Source organism: Jaculus jaculus, chromosome 2 (assembly GCF_020740685.1).
Source record: "Jaculus jaculus isolate mJacJac1 chromosome 2, mJacJac1.mat.Y.cur, whole genome shotgun sequence".
NCBI classification, from domain to species: domain Eukaryota; kingdom Metazoa; phylum Chordata; class Mammalia; order Rodentia; family Dipodidae; genus Jaculus; species Jaculus jaculus.
The window spans coordinates 183,720,794-183,739,318 of record NC_059103.1 but is presented as its reverse complement, the minus strand read 5'-3'; the positions used below and the strand labels follow the sequence as shown (position 1 = coordinate 183,739,318).

The 18,525-nt window shown below is 35.5% G+C and overlaps 1 protein-coding gene across 7 annotated transcripts in view; it reads left to right on the top strand.

Moving 5' to 3' along the window:
• Csmd3 (CUB and Sushi multiple domains 3) overlaps positions 1-18,525 on the top strand; it is a 1,124,273-nt gene that overhangs the window by 204,109 nt on the left and 901,639 nt on the right. For all 7 annotated transcript variants that reach the window (XM_045143269.1, XM_045143267.1, XM_045143265.1 and 4 more), the window contains exon 4: positions 12,584-12,778. In XM_045143269.1, the coding sequence (XP_044999204.1) occupies positions 12,584-12,778 (195 nt within the window). The remainder of the gene's footprint in view (positions 1-12,583; positions 12,779-18,525) is intronic.

Here is an 18,525-nt window from a genome sequence, read left to right as displayed (position 1 = left end):
TGTCAAAGATTGCAGGGTGGTAGAGAAGGGAGAAAAGAGGTAATAGGATGGGAACATGATCAAGTTACAGTATATTCATCTATTAATGTGTGCAGTAATGAAATAAAAAAAATCACCTGCTTTGTCTTATGAAGAAGACCAGCAGAGAGGAATTATTGGAATATATACTCATCTCCAAATGAAATCCTTTCTTTTTCATATAATAATCAACCTTAGCTTATGTATACATAATAAGTAGAATCATGTTTAAATCTTTCAGTTTAGGGATCCAGCTTTGCTTTGAAGAGGGTCATATTATGCATGTCTTATCATTGTAGCCGAGTTATAAGTTTCAACATGATAGAAATAGTGTCACATTTCTTATACCCCTTTGACATTTATGCTGCAGGCTTCAATGATTATTTGGTGATGGAGTAATTGCTAACATACAGGGGCCTCTCTCACTCATCATTTTGAAAGGTTATATAATCCAGTAAATTATCTATGATCAGCTTAACATATCTTTTTAAAGAATTAACTTACTTTGATCCCAAAGTTTTAATACATGTACTTGTCCCAATTCTGTCATAAAAAGAGTTTATTCATACCCTCCACTAATCTGAATCAAGCTATCAAATACTACGGCATGCCAAATGCAGCATTATCCATTTTTAGAAACTTTAAAGTGAGCATGGTTAATAAAATTCCTGCCTTCTCTGTTATTTCTATGCTTTTACAGTATTCTGCTACCTATACTGTATGTAATTAGGTTTTAAATATTCGTTTTTACATGTTGTTTTCTTTCAGTTATATTAATTCAGTAGTAATGATATCTTAAAAGTATGGAATAAAATTTTCATAAATTCATTTCAGATAGCACAATCTACATTATAAAATGCACAAATATTTGAAGTTGAAATGATTTTAAGTGCCTCTTACTCACAAGTCACAATAAATTATCCAGTAGCAGTATGGCCCACTCAGGATTTTCTATTTAGCACCTGGACATGAATCTTGATATAGGTCTCAAAACAATGTGTGCATTGCAGAAAGTCTTCTCTTCACCTTCACTGTAAAAAACAGAATGGTGTCATCTAGGTTGTATAACTTTTGCTTTTGACTTTTTCCTAATTCCTCATTTATTCGCCCTTTTCCCCTTTAGAACAATTCCCATCTATACCTATGATTATTTTATTATTTAAAAAAATTCTGGGCTGAGGAGATGGCTTAGCAGTTAAGCACTTGCCTGTGAAGCCTAAGGACCCTGGTTCAAGGCTCGATTCCCCAGGACCCACTTCAGCCAGATGCACAAAGGGACGCACATGTCTGGAGTTCATTTGCAGTGGCTGGAGGCCCTGGTTTGCTCATTCTCCCTCTCTCTCTCTCTCTCTCTCTCTCTCTCTCTCCCTCTCTCTCTTTGTCTCTCTGTCTCTCACTCTCTATCTGCCTCTTTCTCTCTGTCTGTCACTCTCAAATAAATAAATAAAAATAAACAAAAATTTAAAAAAACTAATAGACTTATCTGCTTCTCTTTGAAACATTTCAAATACTGTTTACAGAATGTACACCCTCATCAATTGAGTAACCACTCTCATCTTGGTATGTCTAAATACAATATAATTAGTAAATGTAAAAATAATAAATTATAATTCAACAATTATTTGAATCTCCTTTCACTGTTAAAATACTCATCACAAATAATGTACACACTTTTTGATTAGCAATTCTGAACCTTCTGAAGTTTCATGATCACAATTTTAATTTTACTTTGTGTGTTTTTGTGTGTGTGTGTGTTTGTACTATAAGTGTGGGTGCTCACATGCAGCAGAACACTGCACGAAGTTAAAGGACCACTACCTTCCTCAATCATCACTATTCTCCTTTCTTGAGACAAGGACTTTTTGTTCACACTACATGCACCAATCTGGTTGTCCCATGAGCTTCTTCCAGTGACTTTCCTGTCTTTGTCTCCCATTTTGTTACAGGTTAGATGTGATTGTTCATGCTATTTATGTGGTCTAACTATTACTTGGGCTAAAGAGATCTAAATTCAGATCATTATGCCTTTGTGGCATGTAGGTTATCCACTGAGTCCTCTAGCCATCCCTTCATGATCACTTTGAAAGTTCTGATGGAGGTTCAGTATCCAGTGTGACCAGAAGCTTAGGGATTATCATTATGGCTAGGAGTTAACTTAGAGACCTGAATGCATTTTCGTAGAAAAATGTAGTTGTAGTTAAATGGCATTACCTCTAAAGGTAGATATATACAGAATTACAAATTACAAACATGCAGTGTTTATTGTTACAAAGTAGTATTTCAAGATAATTAAGTCTAGAGTTCTTTTCTACACAACTAGTTCTGCTAATTAGTTTATGTTTGAGCATTTATTCCAGAAATAATTATATGAGGAACATCTTTTAAAGTTTTTGTTGAATGTCATAACTAAAATAATAATGTTTCTCTGCTTGGGGAAAAAAAAAACAAGATGTTCTAAATCTTGGTACATGAAGATGAGTTGGAGCACTTGTTTGTCAAGATATTCACAATCTAGTCAGGAAGGAATGGTATAAAGACATAAATTTCATTCAGTACTACATAAAAAAAGAAAGTCCAACGGGACATTAGTGATGCAGTAGGTAATTTATAAAAAAAAAATTACAAATGCACAAAATGTTTGCTCCAAGCAGACTCCCTAAGAGAACAATCACAACGTTGTCACAGTTGTTCTGTGTGAAGTAAATGGTTTGGCATCTGTACCAGAGAACACTTTGTGTCACTTAGAACATTAGAAAATATACTTGTCTATTAAGTGCTTTGAAGTCACAGACTGAGAGGTGCTAGGTGCAAAACATTTTCCTTCAGTTTGATGTTATGCTCTGCTAAATTATTGTTAATCATCTGGGAAATAAAACCCTGAAATTAATTTCTGTAAGAAACACAAGCATCTTGATTTTACTTCCCTTAGTAGATATAATTTTACAATGTTTTAAAGCATTGTTAATTGATCTCAGCAGGATTGCACTTCATCTTTTTGATGGAATAATTATAGAATTCTATGTACATGGCATCCTTTACACTTCCTTTAGGTTTTCATTCTAGTTTTCAAGGTTAGATTTTGTTCTTGAAAATTGGCTAATGCCTTGTTTTTCACAGTTATCCATGTGATCCTATAGACAAAAGGAATGTTCATTTTTAAAGCCCAGGTTGTATTTGTTTACTAACATAAACCACTCTTCTTTTATCATTTTACAGGTTTTACAAAAGTTCTCTATGGAAATTATGACAAAAGCTGTTATCATGTAGGCTCTTACCTACAATACTTTCTCAGGGTGTATATTTCATTTTATTTTTGGAAAATTTGAAGGATATCACCTCCTAAAAGCTGTGGATACTTGTTACAATCCAGTTTGCATTGAAGGTAGAAATCACCCAAACAAGACCAGCCTGTGAAAAAAAAAGAGTTTTATTTTGGCTTATAAGCTTGAGAAGCTCAACAATGGCAGGAGAACATGATGGCATGACCAGAGGGTGGACATCCCCCCTGGCCAGCATAAGGTGGACAATAGTATCAGGAGAGTGTGCCCAACAGTGGCTTGGGGAAACTGGCTATAACACCCACAAGCCCGCCCCCAACAATACACTACCCCCCAGGAGGCATTAATTTCCAAATCTCCATCAGCTGGGAACTTAGAATTCAGAACACCTAAGATTATGGGGGATACCTGAATTAAACCACCACATTCCGCCCTCGGCCCCCATAAACTGATAAACATACATGAAACAAACTGCAATGCATTCAGCCCAACTTTAAAAGTCCCCATAGTTTTCAACAACTCCAATGATGTTCATGCATCCACATAGACCAAGGTGTTTTAACTGAACCATGATACCAAAAAATCCCCCCCACCAAACCTATAATGGCACAGAATAAACATTCACATTACAGAAGATGGCACTGAACATAGCAAATAAATACATGTTTAAACAGGGCAAATACCAAACTCTGTAGCTCCAAGTCCAGCAACTCTAGTTAGTGACAAATGACCAAGTCCAATAATTCTAAATAGCAACAAGTCTCTGGTATTCCAAGTCAATCCCTCCAGCTAGGCTACTCACAGCCCTGGAAAACTTTATCCAGGGCTGGCAGCTTTCCTTACCATCCATCTGGTGGTCCCAGCATCTCCACTGGGTCTCCACTACAACCAACAGTTCATCCTCATGGCCCCATGGGGTCTCCATGCAGGCATCCAGCAAGCCTGCTTCACATTGCCCATGCCCATTTTCGAAACACAAGACTGTGTTGCAAACTCAATGACCCTCTCTTTCCTGCACTTTTATATTCCATAATACCAGAAAGAGTGTCAATTTGTTAACCCAGGGGGGAATAAAGCAAACTTTGAAGAACAGGACACTTCTTGAGCACTCAGACCCCTTCAAAAGACTCTACATTCTTCCTATTGCCCCATTGCAGTTCAGCTAGCCTAGTCTCATAGGTTGTAATCTGTCAATTGCAGCTGAATGGGCAGCAGTTCACCCAGAGATTTTGTTTTTTATTTTTTCTTTCTGTGCCATATCCCTCGGCTCATACCAGTTCATTTCTACGCAAAGCAACCCTGCACAACTTCTCAGGATGTGGGCATAACAGCATGCTTCTCACACAAACTACTAGCCCAGTCCAGGCAAAGCTCTTGCTCACCCTCATAAGCCAAACCTCACTGTCCATAGTTCTTACTGCATTCAGGTCTTTCAACTCTGACCAGAATAGTCTATCAAGCTATACTTATAGAACTACAAGGCATCTCTTAGGGCAAGGTTTCAAATCCTTCCACATTCCTCTTGAAAATAAACTCTGACAGGCCAAAGGCATATATTCAGGTGTCTAGCAGCAATCCCACGTCTCTCTATCACTTTGCTGCTATAATCAGGTTCACATTGCTGGTAGAAATCACCCAACCAAGAGCAGATAGTGGGGAAAAGAGTTTTATTTTGGCTTGCAGACTCAAGAGGAAGCTCCACAATGCCAGGAGAAAATGATGGAATGAGCAGAGGGTGGACATCACACCATGGCCAACATAAGTTAGACAATAGCATCAGGAGAGTGTGCCCAACACTGGCTTGGGGAAATTGGCTATAATACTCATAAGTCTGCCCCCCCAAAATAAACTCCCGGCAGGAAGCATTAATTCCCAAATCTCCATCAGCTGGGAACCTAGCATTCAGAACACCTAAATTTATGGGGCACACCTGAATCAAACCACCACTATACTATAACCTTTTATCTGTAGTGTAAATAAAGAGAATAAGTGAATGAATGAAAACAGTGGTTGTTTTGTAAATTGAATATGGTTATACAAACCATCCATTCATTGTTGATATTAAACCTACAAATTAGTTATGACTTATAGATGAATAATTAAATTTTCCCTTGAGTAAATTACATTATTATCAATGTGGATACATCAAATATTATCTAACTTAACAGACTTTTTTTTTTTAAATTTTTTATTTATTTATTTGAGAGCGACAGACACAGAGAGAAAGACAGATAGAGGGAGAGAGAGAGAATGGGCGCGCCAGGGCTTCCAGCCTCTGCAAACGAACTCCAGATGCGTGCGCCCCCTTGTGCATCTGGCTAGCGTGGGACCTGGGGAACCGAGCCTCGAACCGGGGTCCTTAGGCTTCACAGGCAAGCGCTTAACCACTAAGCCATCTCTCCAGCCCTAACTTAACAGACTTTTAATAAACATTTCAGACATGTTAGGCTGTTTCTAATAGATTCCAACATAATCACACCTAATTTAGATGCCTCAAATATAAAACTGATGACAAAATCAATAAAGTTGTAATGTATTGGGCTAACATTTGCCATGTCCTGAGTGCTTATTCAACATATAAATGACTGACATAAAATTATTTGATATGGTTATAACAGTAACCTTAAAATTAATATTGCCATGGCAAGTATTATGGTTATCACATTTTAGCACCCTTATATTTTTATCTTTACTTTACTTTTAAGAGAGAGAGAAAGAGAATTGGCACACCAGGGCCTCAGCCACTGAAATCAAACACCAGAAGTTGTGCCACCTCATGGGCATATATGACCTTACACTTGCCTCACCTTTGTGTATCTGGCTAATGTGGGATCCAGAGAGTCAAACATGGGTCCTTAGATTTTGCAGGCAAGCTCCTTCACCACTAAGCCATCTCTTCAGCCCACCCTTATATTTTTTAAACATTACTATTGGTTATTGTACTCAACACAAATTTTTTCATTAACATTTAAGTTTGAATTAAATTAGTAAATTTATACAGAACATACACATCATGCATGACTAGAAAAAATTAACTTCTCAGATGAACATTTACAATGAATTTCAATTATTTGTTGTCAATAAATCTGTTTTGATAATTTATCAGAACACACCAACAACACTGAATTGAACAATTTACTCCCTTATTCTTCAGTCATGACTATATGTAATACATGTAACATATATATGTATATGTGTGTGTGTGTATGTATGTATGTTTTATATGTGTGTGTACACAAAATTGTGTGTGCATTAATCTATCTATAACCAATACTTTTTGGAATATTTTCTTTCAAAACTAGTTTTTACCAAATGAACCTGTATTCATTATAATGCCAAACTAAATATCTATTCATAATAGTATGATTTTTAAATTTTTTCAAATATATTCAAATATATTAATTATTTGATATACCTCTTGATTATAATATACCAGTTAACTATAGTTAAAATTTTCTGAATTTCTTTTTTATCATAGTTCACGGCAAATTCAAGCTGTGATTCCTCATGAATTCCTCTCTAGATCTCTTAAATTAAAACAACAATGTTAGCTATATGCTTTTATGATAAAATTTCTATTTATTCCACAAGTCATATTGTAACTAACATTCTATGATCATTATTTACCATTGTTCACCACCAAGTTATAAAGTCTATGAGGGGTGGTGGCATGTCTGTCTTCAGCAACTATATCCTCATAGTACTCCAAATATAAATGCTTAACAGTTGTATAATAATTATTCATGTTTATTAGGTAGCAATATATAATTAATTATAAAAATATTGTAAGGCTCTTAAGTTATGAAACTAGGACTTCACCCATAAGTGAACTATTTACTAGCTGTTGGCATTGAGCAAGTTACTTATAATACCTGAGTAGCCCTGTCCTTACAATGGAAAAAAATTACAGTAAGTCAGTGTTTGGCGGTGGTGTAAATGCCTAGAGCAGAAAAACAGCTGATTGCTTGTACCCCATGCGAGAAATTTTCTGTTTGCTAACTCAGAAAGTAGGAGTGCACATCACAGAGCAAGGCTAGCTGGGAGTCATGGCTCATGACCAGAATCCCAAGACTCATGAGGGTGAGGTAAGAGAATTTCAGCGTGTTCAAGGCCAGCCTGGGCAACAGAGTGAGTTCTAGGACAGTGAGAACCTGACTGGAGACCATCAAACAAACAAACGGGAAAACAAACAGATCTTTAAGCACTTCTGTTGACAAATTGTGGACACATGAAGTACCATATCTTTATGTATAGTATAACATTTTCAAAGATCACTAAATTCTCCCTTAGTAACAAAATTGACTTTATAATTTATCTTGGGGGATGGGGAGCTGCATAAATGGGTAAAAGTTCTTCCTTGCAAAGACTGGTGGATTGAGTTCAATTCTCCAGTACCCACATAAAGTCAAATGCACAAAGTACCATGTGTGGAGTTCATTTGTAGCATGCCCCTACTTACGTCTCTCTGTCTTCCTCTTTCTCTCCCTCTTTTTTCAAATAAGTAAATGAAAATTTAAAAAAAAAAAAACAAAAAAAACTTAGATACTTTCCAAGATTTTTTTCACTGCATAAAAATCCTTTACATTTTCCAATATTTACATTGCCAAAATGCCTTTACATAATGTGCTTAGAATTCCATTATCTTGTAGATTAGAGCATAAATAATATTCATATCATTCCAGCTGAAGATGGATACATTTCAGTTTTTCTCAATTAACTTCCATAACCAGAGCAATCAACTTAACACAAAGGATCTCTGACATTTGCAGACATTTTCAGTACAAAGTCTTCAGATTCATTTTCTAAGGACCTGCTCAATTCACTAAACTGCCTACTCCAGGTATTTCAATCCTAGCTGCAAATGTGACCTCATTGCACAGTTACCTTGAATATAATTCAAGTGAAGCTAAAGTATGTTTAAAAAAGTTTCTTTTATTTATGATCCTTTTTTAAATTTGTTCAAGGTCAGCCCAAAATATAATGAAACAGATTTTTATAGCCCTTCCATCCCTTCACCGGTCTCATGAAATATGATAAGAGGGTTTCTTTTTGCTTTTCTGTAATTGATTCATTTTAGTCATTTAACCCTTCCAGTCAGCACATTATTGTCATTTGTAGCAGAAAGTGTTCATCTAATCTATTCAACAACACTGTTCTGAGATATTCATGGGAAATTAACTGATCCAACTTTTATGAGCACTTGATGATTTCCTTGAAAAATGCCTAATATATCAGTAAAATCTTTACTTTCTTTACCAGTGAATTTATAATATTAAAATGAAATTACTACCTTTTTTATAAACACTTGAAACATATGAGTTTTTATTTTACATTTTCCTTTTTCAAATCAGTATCTAAACTTCTCCTATATTGAAATGTGTGATGCCTGTTCTGTGTGTGTACATGTGTGCACCTGCTTGTGTGTATGTGTATGTGCATACATGAGTGCAGGAGTGCATGCGTGTGTGTGTGTGTGTGTGTGTGTGTGAAGTGAAGGCCAGAAGTTGATGTCAGGCATAAATTGCTCTCCATTTTATTTTTTGAGGCAAGATCTCTTCTTGAACCTGAAGCTCGCCACATTTGCTAGTGTAGCTGGCCCCAGAGATTCATTTAATCACTTGGCAGTGTTTGAATGACAGGCATGTTTCTGGAATATTACATGGATTCTCACAATCTGATGCCTGATCTTTATGCCTGTGGAGCGAGGATTTTACCAATAGAGCCATCATTCAACCAGTCTTCCTGATTTCTATGTTTTGAAAGCTGGTAGAAAAAAAAATTCTTAAAATACGTGTCATATGATTCAGGTATCTCTGATAAATTTGTGCATTCTGACTGCTAGGTTCCCAGCTGATGGCAATTTGGGAGTTGGAGCCTCCTCGAAGCAGTGTATTACTGGGCATGGGCTTATAGGTGTTATAGCCAGCTTCTCCTTGCCAATGTTTGGCGCACTCTTCTGCTGCTGTTGTCTATCTGATGTTGGCCTGGAGGTAATGTCTGCCCTCTGATCATGCTATCATTTTCCACTGTCATCATGGAGATTCCCATCGAGTCTGTAAGCCTAAATAAACCCTTTTCTCCCACAAGCTGCTCTTGGCCGGGTGTTTTCTGCCAGCAACATGAAAATAACTGCAGTATATAGCAATTTCTAAAGATTTTTTATTAAGTAAAACTTCTGTGGTACAGAATACCTCACCTTACCATACATATACATATATATGCACACACACACACACACACACACATATATATATATATATATATATATATATATATATATATACACACACACACACACACACACATATATATATATATATATATGCAGAGAGAGAGAGAAAAGAAAGGAAAGATGCAATAATTCTTTAACAGAATATTGTATTATTTACTGCATCAGTCACCAAAGAAGCTTTCTTGGCTCCACGTCTTCAAGTGGATTTCAATATCTTAGAGCTATGTCATATTTTAAGGAGGATAAAGGAAAAAATATGTATATAGACACTATATCAGCTATGGCTAAGTTGTATGATCTTTGAACCACAATGTGAACCTTCAGGAATACTCACTCAGCAGACGCTGGTAGTGGCTGCTTTTATCTATGAAGGTGCCTACAAGTGCAAGAATCACCAGAATTTCCTTTTTCACTTCATTTGTTTTTTAATTAGCATACAAAGAACTATTCATTATGTTGGATTATAGGTGGGAACCAGACATTTGTTGGCTTTATTTGGAAATACCTAAGTGTTCTTTGAGGCTTCAGGGGTACAAGTTGTTCAACCACACAGCAGGGTATTAGATAATTTATTACTATTTATTCAATACCACTTTCCATTCTTCGCTTCATGTGAGGTTTCTCTTTTACTTCCCCTTTGTGTACTTTGTTCGAGGTAATGTTTTTTGTTCAATTTAATATGTGTTAGATCTGAGTAGAAAGCTATTGAGAGTTTACTTTTCCTTACTTTTACTTTCCCACCTGTTTCCTGTGAAATAATTTGAAAACTTCTTTTTCCCTAGATATATAAATTTATGATAATTGAAGTCCTGACCTTAATTATTTTTCAGAGGGTGAAAGGAAGAAGGAGTGTTTTGATTATAAGACCAAAAGTGGTGCTTTCATTAAAACTATTTCCTCTCTTATTACTATATTCAAAAACCTGACTTCTTATTCATTTTATCAAAACATATTAATTTCACCATCAACTGTAATAAACATCTCATCTATTATTCGTCATATGAGTTTCCAAAAATGAAGTACTTCAAAATAAACTACTTTTGATTATAATTTTGAAAACATACTCAAAATTTACAGAAAATAAATGTGTTCAAAGTTTTAGTGGAAAGAACATATATGCTTTCTTAGAAATATTAAAATGAAATATTAGAAATAATCCTGGGTTCTAATATTTTCCAATATTTGTTTATAATGTTAAGAAATTTTGTATTATTCTTATAAATTACTGATGTTTAGTAAATATTGATTGAATTCTTTGCTTTTGTAGTTTTGGGAAACTTAAAACATGCATGTTAATGAGAAATGACTAGTTTACCTTTCAAATATATCGTTAGTTCTATGAACGCCACTTCACATATGTATTTATCAAGTACAGTGACATAATTTTGAAACTAGTCAGTGATATTTTTTCACAAGTATTTGGAAGTATAGGACAAATTAGTGTAAGTTTAAAAACACAAAACTGGGGCTGGAGAGATGGCTTAGCAGTTAAGCGCTTGCCTGTGAAGCCTAAGGACCCCGGTTCGAGGCTCGGTTCCCCAGGTCCCACGTTAGCCAGATGCACAAGGGAGCGCACGCGTCTGGAGTTCGTTTGCAGAGGCTGGAAGCCCTGGCGCGCCCATTCTCTCTCTCTCTCCCTCTCTCTGTCTTTCTCTCTGTGTCTGTTGCTCTCAAATAAATAAATAAATAATTTAAAAAAAAAAACACAAAACTGGGCTGGAGAGATGGCTTAGTGGTGAAGGCACTTGTCTGCAAAGCCAAAGGAGCCAATCTCAATTCCCCTGGACCCAAGTAAGCTAGAGGTACAAGGTGGTGCATGTGTCTGGAGTTCATTTTCAGCAGCTGAAGGTCTGGTCCTGCTCTGCCCATTCTCTCTCTCATAAATAAATAAAAATATTGTTTTAAAAACATCATAAAAATTATTAATGCCATATAAGCATATTATTCATGTGCATAAGCATATGGTGAATTTAGCAAGTTCTGAGTACATGTTATCAATTGTTTTGTGTTTTGATATTTTTACTTAATATTAGCAATAATATTTTTCAACTTTACTTTTATCTGCTATTATTTGGGAAAATTATTTAAGAAACTGATTTTGAATGGAAGTTACTAGCTGAAAATAGGATAAGCATGAAAACAAAAAAAACCCTTTTTTTTTTTTTTTTTTTGCTTGTTTGTTTGATTTAAGGTAGGGCCTCACTCTAGCCCAGGCTTATGTGAAACTCACTCTGTAGCTCAGGCTGGCTTTGAATTCACTATTCCCCTTACCATAGCTTCCTAACACCCCAAGGTTAAAGGTGTATGTTACCATGTTCTCTTTTGTGTATCATAACCTAAATTTCAGCTTTTAGTATGTTTTATAAAGGTGTGGTTGATATATACTTAAGTATACTAACTATTAAAATCACAGTACAATAGACACAGGTAGGAAATCAACATTTGTATAGTACTACTAATTTAAATATAGACATTACCCTAATTAGAATGTTGCCTTTTGTTCCATCAGCTTTCACGTGTATTAATTAATATTCATAATATAAAGGTAATGTAATGGAAAAATATCTAATCTATTTTATATTTTCAAGTATTTTACAAAGTGATATAGTTAAAATGTCAAATTATATACATTTATCACTACAATTATCAATATTTAATCAATTTAAGCAAGTAATAACACTGTAAATCTAGCTCAATCTCATTAAAATTGAAAATGTTCATTTTCTAATAAAGTAATATTTTATTTTCATTTAAATAAATAAAAAGTTTTACTTAAAATGTTGACTTTCCCCAGATAAACCTCCATGGATTAGGGTTAATAAAAACAAGAAAGTCCCAGAGATCTTGGTAATACTTACACATTTGTTATAACTCTAGTGTTGAAAGTTTATCTTGAAGATGACTTATAAGTGATGATAATCTGTTTTACTTCTCTTTAAAATGTGATAAGTATGGATTTCGTAGATTACAATCAAGCCTATATAATGGAAAATAACTAAAATATTGTAGCAAGACTATTAACATCTCTATTTTCTCCTTTTCTTCCCTTTTGTAGAATTGCAGAGCAGCTCTTGTGGTAACCCAGGAGTTCCACCCAAAGGTGTCTTATATGGCACAAGGTTTGATGTTGGTGACAAGATTCGCTACAGCTGTGTCACTGGATATATCCTTGATGGCCACCCTCAACTTACCTGCATTGCCAATTCAGTCAGTACAGCCTCCTGGGATTTCCCTGTTCCTATATGCAGAGGTAAACAGATATATTTATACCTATATTTATACTGATATATTTAATGATGAAGCCATGTTAAAATGGAGGAGTTGTTATTAGCCAGTATATTTGAAAACACTAATTCTCATTCCTTATACAGAATCTAAAGAAAAACTATTTCTCATCTATCTTATCTGTTTATCTATTAATGTATCTCTTATTTCTGATATGAACGACTAGTACAGAGATATATGAAAAACTTCAAAAGCAAGTTATTTGAAATTAAACAGTGATATAAACATCTATACTTTATTATTTTATTTATTTATTTATTTATTTATTTATTTATTTATTTATTTATCTATTTGAGACCATCAGACACAGAGAGAAAGACAGATAGAGGGAGAGAGAGAGAATGGGTGCGCCAGGGCTTCCAGCCTCTGCCAACAAACTCCAGATGCGTGAGCCCCCTTGTGCATCTGGCTAACGTGGGACCTGGGGAACCGAGCCTCGAACCAGGGTTCTTAGACTTCACAGGCAAGCACTTAACCGCTAAGCCATCTCTCCAGCCCAACATCTGTACTTTAAAACATTATTATAAATATATAATACATGAGTGAATATCTTCACATTTCCATTCGAATACCACATGGTCAGAAATCTAGGCTGTCAACATAGATATTTTTTATTTCATTGAGAAATATTGACTATTTCTGACAGATAATTTGGAATACTAGCTTTTGTAATTGTAATGAATAAACTACTGACATTACAAAATGATTTTGTGATGGAAATATAATTATATACTAAGGTGGACAATGATTTAATGTGGAGTCTGGATAGTTGGCATGTTAATCACTGATAAATACATTTCTAATTCTTGGGAACCGAAATTTTGGAGGCCTACACTGTTATCTTGGCTATCCTTTCTACAACATGTATATTATTGTCATTTGACATGGGTTGTTATAATTCTATAAAAATAGAACCTGGGAGCCAGGCGTGATGGTGCACACCTTTAATCCCGCACTCGGGAGGCAGAGGTAGGAGGATCATCATGAGTTTGAGGCCACCCTGAGACTACATAGTGAATTCCAGGTCAGCCTGGGCTAGGGTGAGACCTTACCTCAAAAATTAAATAAATAAATAAATAAGCCAGATATGGTGGTGCACGCCTTTAATCCCAGTACTTGGGAGGCAGAGGTAGGAGGATTGCCATGAGTTTGAGGCCACCCTAAGAATACATAGTGAATTCCAGGTCAGCCTGGACCAGACTGAGACCCTAACTCAAAAAAAAAAAACAAAAAAAAAAACAAAACAAAACAAACAAACAAACAAAAAAAAAACTGGGGATATATAGCTACTTATCTAAATTTCCAAATTTTCCCAAATGTGGCTGTAACTGCATGCATTATTAACCCACTAAATCAACTTCATGGAAACTTCCAAACTGAGCTTTATAAATCAGCATGCAAATTAACTAAAGAAAAATTATGTCTATCTCTAGTCAATGGGAGGAGCCAAATGACACACCTGATCCATTTGCAGGGAGGACCAGGACTAGATACGATAGCCGGGGCTTCTCATGTGAAATTCCTGGCACACGTTGGCCTTCCTCCCAAGATGGTCCTTTTGCTCTGGTGCTTCTCCTCCTTCTGCAGTATCGCTGCTGCTGCTGCTGCTGCTTTTGCTTTTATGATTACTAACTGCTATTAGCTATCATCCTAATACGAAATTGTCCAAAAACTTTGGAGGACCTCTCTAAATTCCACAATATGAAAGTTGTTTCTTAGTATTTAAAAATAATTGTTCAAGCTTTTCTAGGAAGTAAACATCAGGAATGACAAGAGCCTGAGATGTAACTCAACTTGGAGGGTGACAAGTTTTTGTTCAAATTTCATAAATGATAATGGAAGACGCATGATTCTGGGGTTAGAATTTAATGCAGACATCTTCTGGTTTGTTGAGATAAACCTCCATACCAGGTGCAGTTGTGGAGGAAGGAATGTTTACTGAAGTTTACAGAACCAGGAGAAGTTCCATAAGGGCAGAAGAATCTGGCCTGCTTTCTAGGTCCAAGCAGACAGAGAAGAAGCTTTAAGCCAAAAGCCAAAAGCAAAAAACCACACTTAGGAACTCCAGGAGGAACTCAGGTACTTTGCATATCTTTAGTGCAGAATGTCAGATCCACCACCACTCCTTAGGACTGGACCACACAATGACATCTCCTCCAGCCACATGGCTGGATATCAATGATATTTTAATAAACTTCAGAATCTAGTGGGGTGCATTTATTCAAGCTACATAGGAATCACTTGTATTTGTTATCCACCACAAAGCCAACAGCCAAAATATCAATATGTGCCCAAACTCCAAACTGTAATCTTCAATACTTTAGAATGATAAGCACACAGGTTGTGAGATATTTGCACACATACATACTTGATTTATTAGAAGCAAATCATTTAGAATCATCTGTATTCACAACACATTACACAGAATACTTTTTGAAGACGCAGCTATTTTACACACAAATATCTTTGAAACGATAGTGATATAGAGATTGGTTGAATTCTGTACTCACAAGATATGTAAAGATATGAGAAAGCAAATGGTGAAATGTGTCCTAAGAGTGTATAGGAAGGTTTTGAAAAGCCAGCTTGAACCAGTCTATTGGTTCCCATGCCTAAGCTTGTAAACACTTTGCTATCTCACAATAATAATTTGCTTCTATCTTTAAAAATGTCCTTTTTATAATGAAAAAAATGGAATCATTTATATGAATCAACCAAATTATACAAACATGATATAAATAATAATTAAAACACCTTTATTTAAATAAAAAGTTAAAACACTTAAAATTTAGTCTTAGAGAAGCTTGAGGTATGTAAAAACCAGAAATAATTCAAGAGTTTTCAGTGGAACTTTCTTAATTTTATCTAAAATTAATCTGTTATGGGACCCTTGTCTATCTCAATACAGATAATAGACCTGCATTGTTCTATTACTAATTTGATTTTTTGAGAGAGGGAGTAAGATAGAAAGAATGAACATACCAGGGCCTATATCCAATGCAAATGAAATCCAGACACATGTACCACCTTGTGCATCTGGCTTCACAAAGGTACTGGGAAATAAAACCTGGGTCTTTTGGCTTATGCAGGTGAGCACCTTAACTGCTAAGCCCTGTGTCTAACTCAATTTCCTCAATTCTTGTTGGTATATAATGTAATATCAAAAACATCTATACACAAAGTTACTCTATTGTTTCATTTGTTCCATTGCACTTATTACCATAGCTTTCTACCACAATAAAAAAAATAATAGAAATGCAAAGGTATACAACCTGAAAATGCTAATTGAAAATATATACTACCAACTATCTAGCCATGCCTAACCCTAAAGCCATCACTTCGTTAGTTTTACTGAAATTACTAATCTTTTCAAGGTTAAAATTCACTGCCAGATGGTACACCTAATTCTGTGCTCTTGCTAACCACAAACTTACAGGCATATTTCTTTGACTTTCAATCTAACATCTGTATGTTCTCATTTAACAACAACAACAACAACAACAACAACAAATATCCTCTGTGTTTGGATATGTTGCTGTCTACCTGGGTCACCTGTTATTTTCCTAACGAGGAAAACAACTAAATACATTTACTTTTTAAACTGTATTCTCTGGATGCATTTTGCATAGAAATGCAGTATTTCAAAGCACAGAGGATCAAAAGATTGACTTGGAAACACTCTCTGCTTTAAGCAGCTGCAGCTAAGTGGGACCAACTGCAATGTCATCCTGTCAATATAATCATGTGTGACAATCGTTTTAATGTCAGTGTGAGTAAAGTAGTTGAGGAGGGAGGTGTTAGTGTGTCTCCCAGATGAATGAATGGAAGTTCAGCTGGGGACAAGACTTTAAGAGATGATTGCAGAGAGGACTGCTAAAATTATAAACTTTGTAGAGCAAGAACATTCCAAGTGAGGCATTAATTCATGTAGAAAGTACAAATTTTCCTTTCCAACCTCAAATGTGTTACTAATATTCACTGGCTAAGGGTAGATTCTGTCATACTTCATAGAGCACATGATCTGATATTTCTGTGGTGCAATATATCTCCCACTAACCAATTTTATGAAAACATAAAGCATAGAAGACTACTGCATCTGTGCTGTGTATCATTCTAAAGGAAAGATGGGTGTGTGTGATGTAATGCATGCTCTCATGTCTTTTGCTCCTTGCCACTTAATAACATCCTAATTCTTTAATTTATAATTGTGCAGGGGGCTGATAATTCTGTAATGATCTACTCACTGCTTCCCCTGGAGTTTACACAGAATATCTCTGTGATGAAATCTCACTATTAGAGAGTTCTTGGTTGCTTTCTAACAATTAAAGTTTAATTAAGAAAAAGAAAATTAATGCCACATCAACCTAGAGGGTACAGTGCAAGGGGTTTATGTTCATGGGCAGGCTCATTTTCATCAACAACATCTGCCAGTATTTGTGAAAGACAATTTACTGCCTGCTGTGGGGATAAGCCATATCCTATAAAAATGAAACTTAATGTCTGTGCTCTAAATCTGGGATGGAAGTACCTGGAGCACTGACTCCTCTGCTCTCCTCCTTTGACAGACACTCTCATGAGATTTGGTATTACCTCAGCGTCCATTCTCAACCCAGTGTTCCCAACACTCCAGACCAGCTAAGAGTATTTGTCATTGAAAAAGGATAGCTATGCCATCCTTAGTTTAAAGCTTCTGAAATTCATAAAGGAATTTTGTTAGAAAAATCCCAGGATAAATTTGAAAAGTATATGCAAAAAAGATACATGAAATATATAGTGTTATACTTGAGCCAAACCTGTGTCCACAAAATGCTTTTAACAATTCTATGGAGGGGTTAATGTATTAATAAATGATGCATTAATTAATGAAAAATTAAGGTTGTGTTAGGAATTTATTAACATTGCATTAAATAACCTAGTTTTGAGGGGTGTTATGCTCTATTGATGTCTAATTTCTAACAATTCATAAGTGTTCAGAGAAAGCAGTGATCAATGAAGGAATGCAAGCAAATGCAATGTTGATGGAGTTTATTTTGGTCCAAAGGACCAGAACTTTCTGGGAGAAGGGTTGATATTAGTGATGTACTTGTCATCCAGTGATATGACAGTGCAGGTGTGTAGACAAGCTAATGAAGGAACCAGTTCCTCTGGCAAAGTGAAATAAATTTCACAGAGCTAAACTAGCAATAACAAATGGAAAATCCACTCAGATTTTTCACAGAAGCGAGGCTACTCTCCATTAAAGATGCAGTAAGAAAATAACTGATTAAAAAATAAAAGTGGGTAGAGTGGTGGCTTAGTGGTAAAGGCACCTGCTTGGGAAACATAACGACCCAGGTTCAATTCCCCAGGACTCACAAAGTGCACAAAGTGGAGCCTGTGCTGGAGTTTGTTTATACTGTCTGGAGGTCCTGGTGTACCCATTCTCTTTTTCTATGTATATCTTCTTCCGTCTCTCTTTCTTAATTAAATAAATAAGTAAAATAGTTTTAAAAAAGTAAATGTGATTGCTTTGCAATACTTATTATTATATTTAGAGAAAACTTGGTCAGCAACTCAGAAACAAAAGATAATCTAGAACGTGAGTTGGGATGAACAATACAATGCAATAGTTGGAGGAGAAACCCAAGAGGAATTTTAACCAAGTATTTCTATATGTGAATTATAAGAAGGGACATCCTCCAAAGAAGTTGTGTGTTAGTTCATGGAAGGATA